General features: G+C 42.8%; 2 protein-coding genes across 2 annotated transcripts; both read left to right on the forward strand.

The window, feature by feature from the left end:
- The first annotated feature begins 2,129 nt into the window (after window positions 1–2,129).
- Window positions 2,130–3,168, forward strand: LOC117861897 (ethylene-responsive transcription factor ERF018). Its single transcript, XM_034745420.2, has one exon. The coding sequence runs from the start codon at window positions 2,300–2,302 to the stop codon at window positions 2,966–2,968; it is 669 nt and encodes a 222-aa protein (XP_034601311.1). The 5' UTR covers window positions 2,130–2,299; the 3' UTR covers window positions 2,969–3,168.
- A 6,625-nt stretch (window positions 3,169–9,793) lies between these two features.
- Window positions 9,794–11,281, forward strand: LOC117861314 (serine/threonine-protein phosphatase PP1). The gene is made up of 2 exons (XM_034744846.2): window positions 9,794–10,795; window positions 10,888–11,281. Exons 1-2 carry the CDS (start codon window positions 10,049–10,051, stop codon window positions 11,059–11,061), a joined length of 921 nt encoding a protein of 306 aa, XP_034600737.1. The 5' UTR covers window positions 9,794–10,048; the 3' UTR covers window positions 11,062–11,281.
- The last annotated feature ends 6,379 nt before the right edge of the window (window positions 11,282–17,660 follow it).

Consider the following 17,660-nt stretch of genomic DNA (forward strand, 5'->3'; position numbering starts at 1 on the left):
AAAAAAGTCCTAGGAAACCGAGTTTTTACAAAAATTCTTTGTTCGACCGTATGCTGGGAAAATGGCCATGTGGGACAAATGGCCATGAGCCTGCACAATCCTACCCAATGCAAGCCCGGGCCCCGAGCATGGAACACAGTCTATTAAAATGGCCACAAAACCACCACACAGCCAGCAATTATCCCCGCAGTGCTAAGCGACTACACCAAATTAAAGACTTGACAAAGTGACAGATCGAGAAATGTTCTTGTGTGGAATCTGGGAGGGCTGATCAGGATGTGTTCTTTGAATCCAGCCAACTGTTTTGGCATGGCGTCCCGTGGCCGATCCAAGCCTCTCCCTCCTCTGTCAGACCACGTTTAACTTGATCGGCTTTTTTTAGAAAATGGCTAAATATCCAGCCTCTGCGTGTTCTCAGCACATCAGCTAATCACACAAGTTAAAGAAATAGCATGCAAACAATACGAAGAAATCAAAAATAAAGTCTATTTTTGCTTCTCCATCCATTCCTGACAAAGCTATCCATGGCGATGATCTCCAAAAACTCTTGCAAACTTTATTACTGGAAACGAGCTCACCAGATGATGTTCCTAGATTTTGCACAGCACCCAGTGCACTGCCAAAGACAAATAAACTCATTGGACTTGGTGCCATCAGCGGGAAGCAACTGATCTCAGAGTTTGACTGTCTCTTTCCCTGATGAAGTTGCTATATGCACTCCAAACTTCATTATTACAACGTTATTGATTACTGTACACAAACAAGGACTTGTGTGCTCATCACTTTCGGCTACTGTATCATGTCTCCTACGAACAATAGAACCGGATATTATTGCTCATCACTTGCTTAAAGGAACGTTTACTAACCAACTATATTCCCAAAAACTCATCTAGATCCCGTTTTGGAAACTAATTAAAGACTTGACAGACAGAAATGTTCTTGTCGTGGCATCTAGGACTAGGAGGATGGAGGGTGTGTTCTTCGAATCCAGCCAACTGTTTGAGCATGGCCGGCGTCCCACACTCGCTCCAGGCCGCCTCTCGATCCCTTGTCTGTCAGACCACGTTTAAATGATCTCACCAAAGATTCTTACAGACTTTATTACTGCAAAAAGCTCATCAGATGATATATTCCTAGATTCTGCACGGCATCCAGTGCCAAAGAAAATAAGCTCATTTAGACTTGCTGCCATCAGGGAGAAGTAATTGGGATATCAGAGTTTGACTGATTCTACCCCCTGAGCCCTGATGAAGTTGCCACATGAAATGAATCTCCATGTGCACTCCAAACTTATTCTAATATTACTGGTTACTGGACACACACACACATGGGTTCATCACAATATCCTACTTCCTATTAGTATTTTTTTTAGCGTAGTAAATGTACCTTTACATGAGTTTCTTTGCAAGTTCCAGATCTAGCTCAGGTTGCTCACATGCACAATATGCACAAAATTATTCAGTAACTGCTTGCACTTTTTTTCTTTTTCCAATAGCACTTCTGGCTATACTTGCAGATCATAAAGAAATGAAGCCCAAGTAGCGCATGTGTATCCTAGAATATCATTATCCACAGATCTGACTTTATTTTAGATCTGAAAGATCACCGTGGCTTCACTCAGCTGGGACAAAACAACAAAAGGCACATACCTGCTGCTCCCTCCATTCCAAATTATAAATCATTCTAACTTTTTGGAGAGTCAAAGCATCTCAAGTTTGACCAAATTTATATAATAAAGTACTAACATTCATGATACCAAATAAGTACCATTAGTTTCTTCATTAAATATATTTTCATAGTATATCTATTCGGTGCAATAAACATTTGTGATCCTCTCTATAATTTTGATCAAACATAAAATGATTTGACTCTCCACGAAAGTTGGAATGACTTATAATTTGGAATGGATGGAATATATACTATTGCATCAGCCACCCACTTGCATTTTCGCAACGTGCTCGTCAAAATGGAGTCACATTGATAGAGATGTAGAATATTCTAATTCTCCGTACCAAACTACCTGATGCGTGTTTCAAAAAAAAAAACTACCTGATGCACCCATCAACCTCCTTCCTCTTCCCCTCCCCTCTCCCCCATGGCGAGGTTGACCATCAACTTCGTCGTGTTATCCATTGGTCGCACACACGGAGGATTAAGTCATCGCCCCCGCGTCTTCCATGTAGTATAAATCCCTCTCGGTTGGTCCAAGCTTCTTCCACTCGATCGATCACTAGCTCTAAATCAAGCTTAATTGGCGAGCCGTTCCAGTGTTCCACGCACACACACCACGAGGGAGAGCATGGATGATGGCGCCGGTGGAGCAAGCCGCAGCGACGGCGAGGGCTCGCCGCGGCCAGCGGCGGAGCGGCGCTACAAGGGCGTGCGCCTGCGGAAATGGGGCCGGTGGGTGTCGGAGATCCGGATGCCCAACAGCCGCGAGAGGATCTGGCTGGGCTCCTACGAGTCCGCCGAGAAGGCGGCGCGCGCCTTCGACGCCGCCGCCGTTTGCCTCCGGGGCTCCCGCGCCGGGTCGCTCAACTTCCCGGAGTCCCCACCCAACGTCCGGCACGTCCCCGGCGCGCTGCTGACGCCTGAGCAGATCCAGGCCGAAGCCGTCAGGCACGCCAACCAGCCGGCGAGCCCGCTCGCGTCGTCGCCGTCGCAGCAAGCTACCACCCCCGGGGGAGGAGCAAGCACTGACAGGACGGCCTTGTCACAGCCATCCACTTACGGTAGTGGAGCTTCCCTCGCCGGCGGTGACGACGCGCTTGATTGGTCTTTCATGGATACATTGCCGTCAATGCCGGCGGCGGGGACTAATGCTCATCATATTGTTCCGGCCTTGGATGATTTCATGTACGGTTCCCCGCACCCAGTGATGCCGCCGAGTGGAGAGCCGTCACAGGATATGATGATCGACGGCGATGATGATCATACATTCATCTCAGATGATCTTTGGAGATTCTGACGGCGGTAACAAAGGCCTATGAGAATTGAGAAGGTTTTGCCCTGGTGGATGGAGTTCAATCGACTTTATGATGACTCTACCATGTCCCACACCAAGAGGTAGTTCCTTAAATTAAAATAGTTACTATTTTTAGTATATGCACTATACATGTATACATGGAGTACACAAACATGGATATATACACATCTGGATTATTATTAGACTTCATTGTTGCAAGCACTGAGGTAAGATGCTCGAGCTGAAGTCTTTTAAGAAATCGAGAATTTCCAAAATTTTGATTTATTTAATTTCCTTGAAGATTGTTCTCGCATCATTCATGGATGCAGGATCATCATCGCATTTTGATGGCGGTGGCTTAAGTTAGTGTGAATCGGTGAAACTAGGTTAATCGTGTTAATATGTGTGTGTGTTGTAATGTTTTTAGTCGTTGAAGTTAAAAAAAAACAGAGGGAGCCAATACAATTTTATTGGCAAGCAACAAGTTTGTTTTTTTTATGAAACATGACTGACATTTAGAAAAGAAAAATACAAGTAGATCAAAGTTTGTCCAATTTACTCTAATTGAACATACCAAGAAGAAGATATGTGCCACAGTGGTAACTAGTAACTTGCCAAATGTTGACAAAAAGAATCATCCACACTCATGGCAGATTGATCTGTAGAGTCCAAGGAGATGTTAGAGGGGGTGGGGGTGGGTTATCCAAGCAGTCATTCCTTAGCGCAATATAGTCATGGTTGCGTTGCGACCTGTGAGGCACCGGAGAGGATGAGAGAGACCCTGAGAGGGCGTGGTTAGCACAAAATTTTATTTATTGGCCAACAAATTTGATTAACAGCTGAAATTTAGGGAAAAAAAATAAAAATTGATCAAATTTTGTCCACCAAGAAGATCTGCGGTAACCTTGTCGTAACTGGCAAAATTTAGACTATCTAGAGGTGGTCAAGGGCACAGGGCTGATTGTAGAGTCCAAGAAAGATGTTGTGGAGGACTGGAATTCAAGCTGTCAATCCTTAGCGCAGTAGTAGTCTCTCATGGGCTTATATTATGGCTGCGTTGTGACTTGTGAGGCATAGAGAGGATGATGGCGAGAGACCATGAGAGGGTGGTTAGCTAGCATAAATTGAGAAGGGATTTTATAGTCATATCATGTGTGTGTAAGGCGGTGACGGGAATATTTGAAGTTGCGTACCCTTTGTTGTGTACTCTCGGTAATGGACAAAGCTTATCATCAGGTGCATGGAATTGTTCGAGGAAAGTAATTAATACTCAAGCAAGTGACGCGCCTCTGTCCAAATGAGGCGATGCATGTGCCATCACTCGCTTTTTATTTGGGACTAGCATCTTCGTATATCTTAAGTTTCAAGAGACCTGTCCGTCCTATTCTCTTGTTTATTACTGGTAATGAAATCTGCAGTTTTATAATCGCAAACCTGGCGTGCAAAGCGTGCTCTTTTGGTGTCTTCAAATTGTTTGCTAAAGCACACATCATGGCGACACATGGCCTGTACTACTAGTCTAAGCTAGTACTGACGTACCGTTAGTAGTTTAATCCATGCATTAACCGATACATCACCATGCCTTGAGCCTGACCTACTAGCCTGCGCGTTGATCAACAGATCGATTATTGCGCCCACGATGTCAGTGGCTGATGCAGTATTGTACTCCAAAGATGAAAGGCCAAAATAAAGGGATATGCAAAGCTGCACTAGAAGAGCACGCATGCTAGGGCCAGCAAGCCTGCAAAAATTTAACGGACTGCTTCGATCAGGGAGATTAGGTTTTGTTAATGCAAAAGGCGCCAAGTGCTTGGTTCATAATGGATCTTGCATATGATAAACTATAACGAAACAGTGCACGCCGCCGGACCATGCCCCAGATCAATATAAATCCCTATATGCAAAGCGGATATGACCCTATATCGCATGAGGAACTGATGGCTGGTGTGTGGAAATTAAATATACAATATGCTCTCCATCACAGAAGCAAGGCCAGAATCTAGCGGAAAGTGAGAGAAAAGGCATGTGCCGTGCCGTACATCCATGTTGGTTCGAGGGACGGAGGAGGAAGGAAGGGAGGCGAGGCTGAATAATTCCTGATTCTGTTGAACTTACTCCATTTGTTTAGAGGATGTTTTGATCCATGGACTAATTTTTAGTTCGGATCACATCGGATGTTTGGATACCAATTAGAAGGACTAAATGTGAACTAATTATAAAACTAATTGTATAAGCCGTGGCTAATTCGTGAGACCAATCTATTAAGCCTAATTAATCCATAATTAGCACATATTTACTGTAGTATCACATGGTCAAATCAAGAACTAATTAGGCTTAATAGATTCGTCTCGCGAATTAGCCTTCATTTTATGCAATTGGTTTTGTAATTAACCTATATTTAATACTCCTAATTAGCATCTAAACATTCAATGTGATAGGGACCAAACACTCTCTTAGTCCGCTCGAGGAAATAAAGAAATGGTGATGAATAATATTGTGTTATACCTCCATCATCATCATGATGCCATCGTGTGACGTACCAAAATTATCAGTTTGTTTGATTTCTCAAGCCAAACACTCCATTAGGATGCCTCTTATTAATAATGATTAATAAGGTATAGTCCCTCTGTCCTAGAATATAAGAGATTCTAATTTTGTCCCAATCAAACTATTTTAAGTTAATAAGGTAGGAATTATGGAATAAATTTTAAATCACAGAGAATGATTTATTTCTTTTAGGACAGAGGGAGATATTTCAGGATGAAGGGAGCGGTCACCTAACTTCCATGGTATATACATTGAGGAGAGAATATCCATGACAACTACTCCTTTAATCCAAGATGCACGAATCATTTAGTGCCCCTATTACATGTTGACGCGTGTTCAATTCGGAGGACATGACATTCGGTCCACCAATAGGTATCATCTAGAGCTTTGAGTTGACATGAAACAATCTCCTCCAATATGTTGTAGTTTTATAAACTGTCCATAGTATTTACTTGTGATGCACGGGATTAGGGCAATTAAATAATGTATACCTAATTTTATATAGACAAACCCCCCCCCCCCTCTCTATCTATCTCCACCCAAAATTTTATTGCCATACCACCAATTTTATGCGGCACTTCATTTATTATGAATGAAATCTATATATGTGCCAGCTCGGCTGCTATAAGCTTGCTTACATCAGCATTTTGCTTAGTAGCACGACTAATAATTTAGCCAGCTGTTGGCTTTATACTACTTCCTCCATTCCTATTTGCAAAATTGATTTTTTTTTCTCTTTTGATAGTTCTATTTGAGTTGTTGTCTCAAGTTTGACATAGATGGTTGTTCAATCCCAGTGCACAGTAACTTCTCTAGAAAAATAATTGGTGCATATGTATATGATGACATTGATACCAAGGTGCATGTATATGATAACGAGGAGTACATAATGACATGATTCATTACTAGATGATAAGTAGGGTTCATTCTCCTTGGTCAATGTGCTAAGATGAAATAGGTCTATCAAAGGAGAATGGAGGGAGCAGTAACATGCATGTCGCGTATAGTCAATCTAATAATAGCCCACCCATATAACAATTGGCTACTAATGTATACTACACCACTAATAAATGGCCCACAGTCTCATAAAATTTCTTAGAGGCGTGTCTCAGCTGGCTGTAGTTTGCATCCCGCTTTTAATCTCTCTCCTCCACCCTAGCGCCAATCCGATGTTGCAACTTCTACAGCCCGCTTAACTATATGACCTTCGTATACTTGCTCTTACATGACATAAAGTTGATGACATGTGGACGGACCCATATTAACTTTGAAGAATGCGTTGTATTTGATGCCTTTGACATATTGTCTATTATGCTATACGTACTTGGATGATGTGCATATTTCTGGATCTTTCTTACAGATGGTGGTTGACTCCATCTCATTGGATGCTCTAATATGGCACCTATAGATGGCATTTATATTTAGTGGTCGACTATATATTCTTAGAGATGTATTCAGCCCTACCATGTTACCTTTCACTTCAAATTAAAGTACTTACTCTGTTTACTCTGTTCCAAATTGTAGGTCATTTTTGGTATTTCTAGATTCATAACTTTTACTATGTATCTAGACACAGTGTATATCTGGGTGCATAGCAAAAATTATGAACCTGAAAATGCTAAAACAACATATAATTTGGAAATACCTTTCACTTCAAATTAGAATGGAGGGAGCAGTAACATGCATGTCGCGTATAGTCAATCTAATAATAGCCCACCCATATAACAATTGGCTACTAATGTATACTACACCACTAATAAATGGCCCACAGTCTCATAAAATTTCTTAGAGGCGTGTCTCAGCTGGCTGTAGTTTGCATCCCGCTTTTAATCTCTCTCCTCCACCCTAGCGCCAATCTGATGTTGCAACTTCTACAGCCCGCTTAACTATATGACCTTCGTATACTTGCTCTTACATGACATAAAGTTGATGACATGTGGACGGACCCATATTAACTTTGAAGAATGCGTTGTATTTGATGCCTTTGACATATTGTCTATTATGCTATACGTACTTGGATGATGTGCATATTTCTGGATCTTTCTTACAGATGGTGGTTGACTCCATCTCATTGGATGCTCTAATATGGCACCTATAGATGGCATTTATATTTAGTGGTCGACTATATATTCTTAGAGATGTATTCAGCCCTACCATGTTACCTTTCACTTCAAATTAAAGTACTTACTCTGTTTACTCTGTTCCAAATTGTAGGTCATTTTTGGTATTTCTAGATTCATAACTTTTACTATGTATCTAGACACAGTGTATATCTGGGTGCATAGCAAAAATTATGAACCTGAAAATGCTAAAACAACATATAATTTGGAAATACCTTTCACTTCAAATTAGAATGGAGGGAGCAGTAACATGCATGTCGCGTATAGTCAATCTAATAATAGCCCACCCATATAACAATTGGCTACTAATGTATACTACACCACTAATAAATGGCCCACAGTCTCATAAAATTTCTTAGAGGCGTGTCTCAGCTGGCTGTAGTTTGCATCCCGCTTTTAATCTCTCTCCTCCACCCTAGCGCCAATCCGATGTTGCAACTTCTACAGCCCGCTTAACTATATGACCTTCGTATACTTGCTCTTACATGACATAAAGTTGATGACATGTGGACGGACCCATATTAACTTTGAAGAATGCGTTGTATTTGATGCCTTTGACATATTGTCTATTATGCTATACGTACTTGGATGATGTGCATATTTCTGGATCTTTCTTACAGATGGTGGTTGACTCCATCTCATTGGATGCTCTAATATGGCACCTATAGATGGCATTTATATTTAGTGGTCGACTATATATTCTTAGAGATGTATTCAGCCCTACCATGTTACCTTTCACTTCAAATTAAAGTACTTACTCTGTTCCAAATTGTAGGTCATTTTTGGTATTTCTAGATTCATAACTTTTACTATGTATCTAGACATAGTGTATATCTGGGTGCATAGCAAAAATTATGAACCTGAAAATGCTAAAACAACATATAATTTGGGATGGAGGGAGTACATGTAATGAATCCTAAGCTAATCAACACTACTATCCCTACTGATTTTTGTAGTAGTATCGAGTAGAGATTATTATACCCTTGTAGCGTAAATGCGAGTGCATAAGGACATGCATGAGATGACCTTCTGGGACTGGGGCAACGTAATGAATCATGTTTATTGGACTATGATTTTGTGTATTTGTAGGTTTCAGCATTTTCTTAATCTTGATTCAACCATATGTGAAATCAAAGTCCATATTTCTAATAAATTATTCTAACATTTATGCGAAATGTTGAAAAATATATCTAAAATTGAACATGTATATTTAAAAATATAATGTTGAAGTAGTACATTCTAAATGTTGATTAAAAAAAGTAAGATAAAACATGTAAAATATACACATATTAGATCTCAATTAATTGCAATTATATAAACAACATGTTGGTTCAAACAGAATTAAGATTAGACTCACGATTTGAGAGAGAATGTATTTTAAATCTTAAATTCAAACCAATTAATCACTTATTCATCCCCTCTACAAATTATGCCACATGTCCTGCACATGGTTGGTTGGCTTGTTCTCACTTGCTATCCATCTCCTAGAGCACTAAGCTTGGAGTACGAAAGATACATTGGCTTGAATGATTATGTCTTGGTGCAGGCCATCTTGTGCAGGCCTACAAATTGGGCCCAAATCCATCTCCGTCAGTACGTTGGCTTGTTCCCTCACTTGCTATCTTCCAGGCCTGACGGAGTTGGGCCGGCCTAGTTTGTACTGCAAGCAACATGCCGTCGCGTGGCCTGCACCCGAAAATGTTTCCTTCCCGAGAGATCGATCTTTTGGAGTGTCGAGCGTGTGTTTCCAACTGGGCCGATCAGAACAACGGCGCTCGACCCGAAAATGTTCCCAGGCCGGACCCTATCTTGGGCTAAAGCTTGAATTGCAAACTCATCGGGCAAAGAGATCAGCCCAGCCAAAAGATGGATCAGACTTCTTCCCCCACTGGGCCGATCACTCTCGTCCCCCGGGCGGCTGGCGATCGAATTCCCTGTCGAATAAAATGTTGGTTCAATTTTTTTAAGAAACTTTTTTTCAACTTTTTGAAAAAAAATGTTGGTCTAACTTTTTTTAAAAAAATGTTGGACAATATTTTTATTCAATTTTAGTGAACCATCATCAAATGAGCTTTTAGTAGTCATACGCATGGTTGCTTGGTTGCTGGGCTGTGCTGCGGAATGGGCTTTCGTAGCCCCCGGCGGCGATTCACATGGACCCGTCCGGCGAGCCGCTCTTCCCGCCGCCACGTCGCCACCCGTCCCCGATTTGGCAAGTCGCCGCGGGCCAAGCGTTTGCGCGGCATAGCACGGGGAACCGAGGCAACCAGCTCGCACGACACGCGGGGGCCCCTCTCGTCTTCCCCCTCCCGCCCGTCCCAACAAGGGCAAGGCCGCCCCGCCTGTCCGGCCGGACCAAGGACGACGTACGAGAGGCTCGCCGCCGTCGCCGGTGATACTGATACACGCGTGCGTGATGGACGGGGCCGCGGTGGAGGAGCTGATACGGCGGCTGCTGGAGGGGAAGAAGCACGGCAAGGCGGCGGGGAAGACGAAGGTCCAGCTGACGGAGGCCGAGATCCGGCACCTCTGCGCCGCCGCCAAGGAGACCTTCCTCTCCCAGCCCAACCTCCTGGAGCTCGAGGCCCCCATCAACGTCTGCGGCGACATCCACGGGCAGTTCTCGGACCTCCTCCGGCTGTTCGAGTACGGCGGGCTCCCGCCGGCGGCGAACTACCTGTTCCTCGGCGACTACGTGGACCGGGGCAAGCAGAGCATCGAGACCATCTGCCTGCTGCTGGCGTACAAGGTCCGGTACCCGGACAACTTCTTCCTCCTCCGTGGCAACCACGAGTGCGCCTCCATCAACCGCATCTACGGCTTCTACGACGAGTGCAAGCGCCGCTTCAGCGTCCGCCTATGGAAGCTCTTCACCGACTGCTTCAACTGCCTCCCCGTCGCCGCCGTCATCGACGACAAGATCCTCTGCATGCACGGCGGGCTGTCGCCGGACCTCGACAGCCTCGCCCGGATCAGGGAGATCCAGCGCCCCGTCGACGTCCCCGACCAGGGCCTCCTCTGCGACCTCCTCTGGTCCGACCCCGACCGCGACAACTCGGGGTGGGGTGACAACGACCGCGGCGTCTCCTTCACCTTCGGCGCCGACAAGGTCGCCGAGTTCCTCAACAAGCACGACCTCGACCTCATCTGCCGCGCGCACCAGGTAATTCTTCCTCTAGCGGATGAGGCCATGGCTATGATTTCAAGATCTGTTTTGCCAAAAGCCAAATGTCCATTGCTTGCAACGATCGACAGGTCGTGGAGGACGGGTACGAGTTCTTCGCCGACCGGCAGCTCGTCACCATCTTCTCGGCGCCCAACTACTGCGGCGAGTTCAACAACGCCGGCGCGCTCATGAACGTCGACGCCAGCCTGCTCTGCTCCTTCCAGATCCTCAAGCCGTACAGGGGCAAGGCGCAAACGGAGTGACGACGACGGCCGGGACACACACGGGAGATGTTCATTAGAGGCTTTGTTCAGAATTGCAAGGAGATGTGCCTGTGCAGGACTGCAGGTGTTTCCTTTCGCAGTTTTGCTGCCGAGAGCTGTCGGCTCAGTCCGCGGTTTCTTCTGAATCTTTTGCTTGTACCTGATTCAATACGTGTATATATAAAAGATGGGATATAGTTTCTGAACTGCTTTCACCTTATGATCGTATTCATGCGAGGAGCGAAATGCCATCTAAAAGTTCAGTTCAGAAGCAGCTATATATGCAAAAGACAGAAACATGTCTTCTAAAGAGCATAGGACAGACCAGAAAGCAAGATTTTCCATCTTTTAGCAAATCAATGAATGCAACAGTGAGTCTGCAAAGGCATCAGTTTAAACAGGATTTCTATACAAATATGAAAATTCAGTTTGCTCTTTCCACTTTGGCAGAAATTTCTCTTAAAAGTTGCATCTGTCAACTTGAACTTCTCAGCATTTCAGACAGATGACTTTTGGCGACTGCTCTCGTCGAGAATTTGCACATATAGTCCAGATGGGAGAACTGTTAATAATTGTCTAAGTACACCAACCACTAATTCACAGCCATTTTCAGAACCATAAAATCTGAATTTCGGAGCGTATCATTTGAGATCTTCCAAGATATCACCATTTTCTGAAACTTTTCGCAGCTGTTAGGTGTACTATTGCTCATAAAGAACAAGCATTTGGGTACCTTCTTCAAATTATTTTCAAGAATAAATCTCTCAGTACTTCAAACTTGAGCACCTGCAGGATCTGAGGATGATGGATATCGATTAGCAGCCTTAAGATGCCTGCAGATAAAATTTTCACAGGAAAAATAATGCGAAAGGTGCTTCCAATCAAGCATTCCTAAGCAGAATCATTCCTTTTCCAAAAAAAAAAAGTGAGCTCCAACCTGGCAGCTAATTTTCGTGTAAGTTCATCTGTGTGATGAGATCCATAGGAGGGTAACAAGATATTAAGTGCTGATGGCTACCTATTGGACGGTTCTAATCATGGGCCTTAAGATGTTTACAAGATGAGGTGATGTCATGTCGTGCGATTTATCTGAATATTCAGCAGTGCCCGTGATACTGCCATTTCAACAAGGACGTTGATGTTCACAAAAAAGAGCCCTTTTCCGCATCAGAACGAATGCGCCCCATATTAACAAAATATCAGCTTATTTCGTGATTTCAATTCAAAAATTTGGAATCTGATTGCTCATTAGACATGTATCGCATACGGCAAAAAAATTGCTGTCTTTTCAGGAAAAAAAATAGTCATTTACCACTCTATATGGCTATTCCTTCCCCCAAGGAAAGTAGTGGCAGCATATAATTCAAAAGCGGAATACAAATCTCAGGAAGAAGATTCTCTCATGCTGTTTAAACAAACATCATGTGCGGTGTACACATGCGTAGTATTAAAAAAAAAATCAACCTTTGAGAAAAAAGGTCAACCCATTACTCTTGCATATCTTTTTGTTCCAGATATACACCTGCCCATGCCTACCAAAACCTTGATCCAACTTGGATGACAACTTTATCCAGTAATGCAAACGAAACGCAAGATAACAAAACTGAGCTCTATTATAAACAGTACAAGTTGACATCATGAATTTGTTTAAAATTGTCGCCCGTGCAGTCTAGAGATTTGCAACTTTTGGCGTGACAGTCTGAAAGATATCGTTGCATTTCACACTGAAGAGCATGCAAGATCACAATGCTGGTGCCGCCCTCGCCACCCACGCCTTGGGCATCCACTTGTCTCGATCAATTCTTAAAAACTAAAAATGTCTCCCATAATTAATATCTTTCCTTTGGTATATATTCTCTCATCGAAACATATTTTTAGCACTTGATGATGCCTAGTGATGAGGCATGAAACACGGAGAGCCATATCAGTTTCCTTTTTTCATATTGCCATCCATGGCATGCAGGTGATAGAAAAATCGAATAAAGCACGTAATATTGACAATTGTGTACAAAGAAGAAGAAGAAGAAGATTTTCAGGATCGCCGACAGCTCCTGATGTGAAGGCCCATCCAAAATATAAATTCTAGTGTTCAATTAAATGATCCGGTACAATAAGCTCTCTGAAGGATCACACGTGTCTCCTGATATGAAAGATCCTACACGAACATGAACACTTGGAAAATAAGAACACAAATACTACGGTAATGAATGCTGCTCAAGTCAGATCGCTGAAAAATTAAGCACTTTCTAGACACCAGGAGCTGTCAGCTTAATGATTGGTGAACCATTTCTTGTTTTCTCTAATTATGATTGGTGAACCGTCCGTTGTGCCTCTGCCCTGAAAAGAATGAAATGGTATGTGCTATTGTGCTGTGCTCTAAGAAAGAGGAAAACTAAAATAAAATAAAATGCCTGTGACCCTACAGCCTACAGCATGGAGCATTAGCATGTTGCTACGCTACTCTGCTACCTGCTCCTGCTCCCTGCTGCGTTTGTTCACACCACGCAAGAGAAGACACATAATGTTGGAGAGATGCCTCTTGTCAAACGAAGAAAAGGCAGGCGTTGGCGTCGTGTCCTGGACATGCTTGAGCAACGAATAATCCTGCAGGCGTTTTCTATGGAGACCATTTGCATTGATTAGGAGTTTAGAGACCACAGGTTGTCATTGTTACCGGACGTGGATGCCTGAGAATCACTGATTAGGAGGAGAAGAAGAAAAGAAAACACAATGTTCAGATCAGAGAGGTCGTGGTAGCCCGTAGCCGGCCAGTACCGGTGTTTTTAAAAAGCCCTAGGCCTTAGAGTTGCGGCGGGACAACGCCAAGTGCTCGATCGTGGGGATTGGGACACAGGTTGTTGATGGCCGGTTTGGGAGCAAGCAATGGCTAGTGCAGAGGTACAGAACAGGAATGGTAAGCTCGCCGAAAGCATCCCTTTCCAAAAAAAAATTTTTGATTTTCTTTTTCGAGAGGAACAGTAGCATGCATTGTACCTTGGTAGGCCATAACTCGCTCCAAGGCAAACGGATTAAGGCCGTGAGGAGGGATCAGATTTGCATTCAGTGGGCAGTTCCTTTACAGAGCACAGTAGTACAGTGGCCCATGATCCTGGTAGGGCCTCGTCCGTCCCTGCTGGAGTGATGATCCCTGAACTCTCACATTCCATTGTTCATGCAGTACAGATGCTCATTAGGTTAAAAGAGCAAGATCCACTCTCTCTCCAAAAAGAAAGAAAGAGAGAGAGAAAGCAAGATCCACAAATGAAAATAAGTGGAGCCTGGAGAGGAGCCGCACCAGCCAACACCCAACAGCCATATATGCCTTTCGGCGTAAACCCTAATCAACCAACGACAAAACGGCACCGAACATCCATTTTCACCAGCTAGCCGATAAAAAAAGATGAACAGCCGAGTTTTTACCGGCTCCCACAATGACACGAATCTGAAAAAAGGCTTTGGAAAAATGCCGGCTTTACTCTGAAGCTCGATCGATGAGTTGTCACCTCACATGCCGATGCAGATAAACTAAACGATCTCCGAGACAAGAACCAGTCGTAAACAACTGACGGCCGGATAATTACCCCCTGTAAATCGGCAATTAACAACTGATGATCCCATCATATCCATGCGTAGGTTCTGTGCACGGGCGCAGAAGAGGACCAGTGCTCGAGAAGCGGAGGAGGATTCCGTCGCCGTCATCAGCATGCTCTGCCTGGGCGATGGAGCCATGCACGAGTACAGCGAGGACAGCACAGGCGTTGCGCCGATCTCACTGTCTCGCGGCAATAAAGTATGCCGCGAACCTGACTTGGGCGGCGGCGAAACCCTCGTCGGTTCATCGCACCCGGCCCCGCCTCTAATCCATGGCTGGCAATCGGACTGACGTGCGAGATCCATGGAACATGTCTGCTCCCTGTCAACCAAAGGCATGCATGGTGATGTATGTGGCAGACGGTATCTGGTACAATCCTACTCGATTTTATAATCAGTGATGAGGTAAAAAGGCACACGAACTACCTCAGTCCCAAATTACTATTTATTTTAGTTTTTCTAGATGCATAGCTTTTTCTATACACTTAGATGTATTTTATGTCTAGATATATAGCAAAATATATATACCTAGAAAAGTCAAAACGAATAGTATTTTGGGACGGAGGATTACCTGTCTACCTCTTAGTTTTGAGGTAGAATGGTGACACATTTTAGTCTGTATTGTCTAAATGTTTCTAAAATAAGAAAAAGGAAATAGTATTATTGAGTTAAGAGAACATTAAGGGAAATGGAGAAGAAAATGGTAACAAATCGTGAAAAGAAGACATAAGACTGAGTAATTTTTATGTCTAAAACTTTTTTATTTAATATTTTTAAAAATAACATGAATTAGAATTAAAAAACATAAAAGGTTGAGCCTTTTTATCTAACAACTCATTTCCACCGGAAGGAAATAGAAGAAGCGTTCTAAATAAAGCTAAGTAGATGGAAAGACAAGCACCTATCCATAGGTGAAGATTAGTTCTCATTAATTAATTCCCTCCTTGGAATTCTAGCTATATTTGCTTTACCAATCTTTGAGGTGCCTAAAGTCATACTTAAAAAGCTAGATTATTACATGTTATTTTTTTCTTTTTTGGCAAAGTGATGATCACAAAATGAAATATAGATTTGCTAGATGGAAGATACCGTGCTTACCTTAGGATCAAGGAGGCATAGGCAAAAAGAATTTAGTTGGGTGAAACAAAAATCTCATTGGCAAATGGTTGTTTAATTAATAGCTTAGAAATAATTATGTACTCAAGTGCAAAAAGAATTGGGAGACTCACGATCATGGTCTACCTTTATGAAGGCTATAAAGGATTTCTTGAGTCTCGAACCTGGTTTGGCCATACATCTTTTAAACAACAATAACATGTTCCTTATAATATTTATTCTTAGGAATAAGAATGCATACCTGATGTTTTTAGTTCTATTCTTTTAGAATGTTCCTTTCATACATCTTTGGTGGGCGAAAAATTAGGTATTTGGCATGATCTGATTGCTAAATAGATAATGTGCAACTTAATGAGCAGCAAACTTTTCAATGGGCTCTATGCAAAATTGGACGATTTTCAATCCAATCTATTTATAGAGCTCTCCTAAATGATCCCATGAGCCAAAATAATAGCTACATTTATAAAGTAAAAGATCCTTTTAAACTTTAAAATATTCCTATGCTACTTATGTAAATGGATTAGATAGAAGGCAATGGAAAGGTAGTCGTAAATGTTGTTTTTTTAATATGCATGAATCCTTTTCTTTGACCGTCGAGCTGTAAATTCATTTGGTGAATGGTACACATTGCTTATGGACTCAATCCTCCAGCAAGTGTCTCAAATAATTTGAAGCTTGATTAAGGAGGGTAGACAAAAACCTAAAGTACCAAATTTTGGCTAGAGCTAGGGCTTTTTTGTTGGGCAAATTGCCTTAGTGAAAATGTTATGGTCTTTGATAAAGCATCAATTAGTTCTTCAATATATACTATTTTCTAGAGTGCTCACTAGATCCCCTTTTGATCATAGCTGGAAAATGAGGATGTGTTGATGCTCGTTATTAACACACTTTTAATACCATTTAAGTGGTGTTTTCATACATATTCTTATACTAACCCACCACTTGACACCTGAAATAACCCTGTTTTCGCATATGCATTGTACTTTGGAGGACATTCTATTTTTGCAGGAAATTGAACCTAAAAGCATATTTTTCGATAAATCCCTGAACAAGCAATGAACCTGTCAAAAACGAAGGCCAGGAGGCTCAGAAAAAGCCCAGGCCGATCAGCCAGGGTCTTCTGGCGCCCTTCGACACTCATTTTTGGCAAACACTCCTCCAAGATTACTTAAGGGCTAAGATTGTGAAGATATGGCAGGTATCACTTCGCGATCAAAGAGGAATCGAAGAAGATCAAGCGGAGATTTGAAAAGTTATCAAAGATCAATCTCATCCCAAAGCTATCGACGTGCCAGGCCCACATGCATAAAAAATAAGCTTCCAGAACATCAGAGGAGACTTGCGACGAAGTTGGGCACAAGGGGATAAAAGGAAGGGCTAGGCCGATCGGCCTGAGGCTTTCCTTGCTCCCCTCGCCTTCCAATTTTTGTCACGCACTCTCCAGACTATAAATACCTCGAAAATTTACCAAGCCCCAAGATCCATCCACCAGAAGTCAACGAATAGAGGGACACACACTAGAGGGAGCTAAGGGCCGCTGCAAGTTTTCAAGGTTGTCTAGGAGATGGCTTAGGCTAGACCCTAGCCGCCATGGTCGTCCCTACGCGGTGAAGCTATGGTGGAGTTCTAGAGCCGAGCCTTGTGATCATCAAGGCTTATGTACACACGATGGTGATATCAATCTAATTTTATGCTTGCTTTGATATATTATGATGCATGCTTATTCTCATATGTTTAACTAGCATATGTTCTTAGTAGGAATAGATGTAATCATGGTAATTAGTCTATATCTTGCAGATACATCTTAGTAGTGCGTAGGAAGTCAGTGTGATTACCTTTGCATGGTGATAGCATGTGGGAGGGAAAAGGCCGAACGATTGTGTAATGTTGAG

The sequence above is a fragment of the Setaria viridis genome, chromosome 6 (assembly GCF_005286985.2).
Source record: "Setaria viridis chromosome 6, Setaria_viridis_v4.0, whole genome shotgun sequence".
NCBI lineage: Eukaryota > Viridiplantae > Streptophyta > Magnoliopsida > Poales > Poaceae > Setaria > Setaria viridis.

Excerpts from the sequence above, each read along its gene's own strand:
- LOC117861314 (XM_034744846.2), top strand. The coding sequence starts at position 10,049 with ATGGACGGGGCCGCGGTGGAGGAGCTGATACGGCGGCTGCTGGAGGGG. Across the intron at positions 10,796-10,887 it reads TCATCTGCCGCGCGCACCAG|GTCGTGGAGGACGGGTACGA; the intron begins GTAATTCTTCCT and ends AACGATCGACAG.
- LOC117861897 (XM_034745420.2), top strand. The coding sequence starts at position 2,300 with ATGGATGATGGCGCCGGTGGAGCAAGCCGCAGCGACGGCGAGGGCTCG.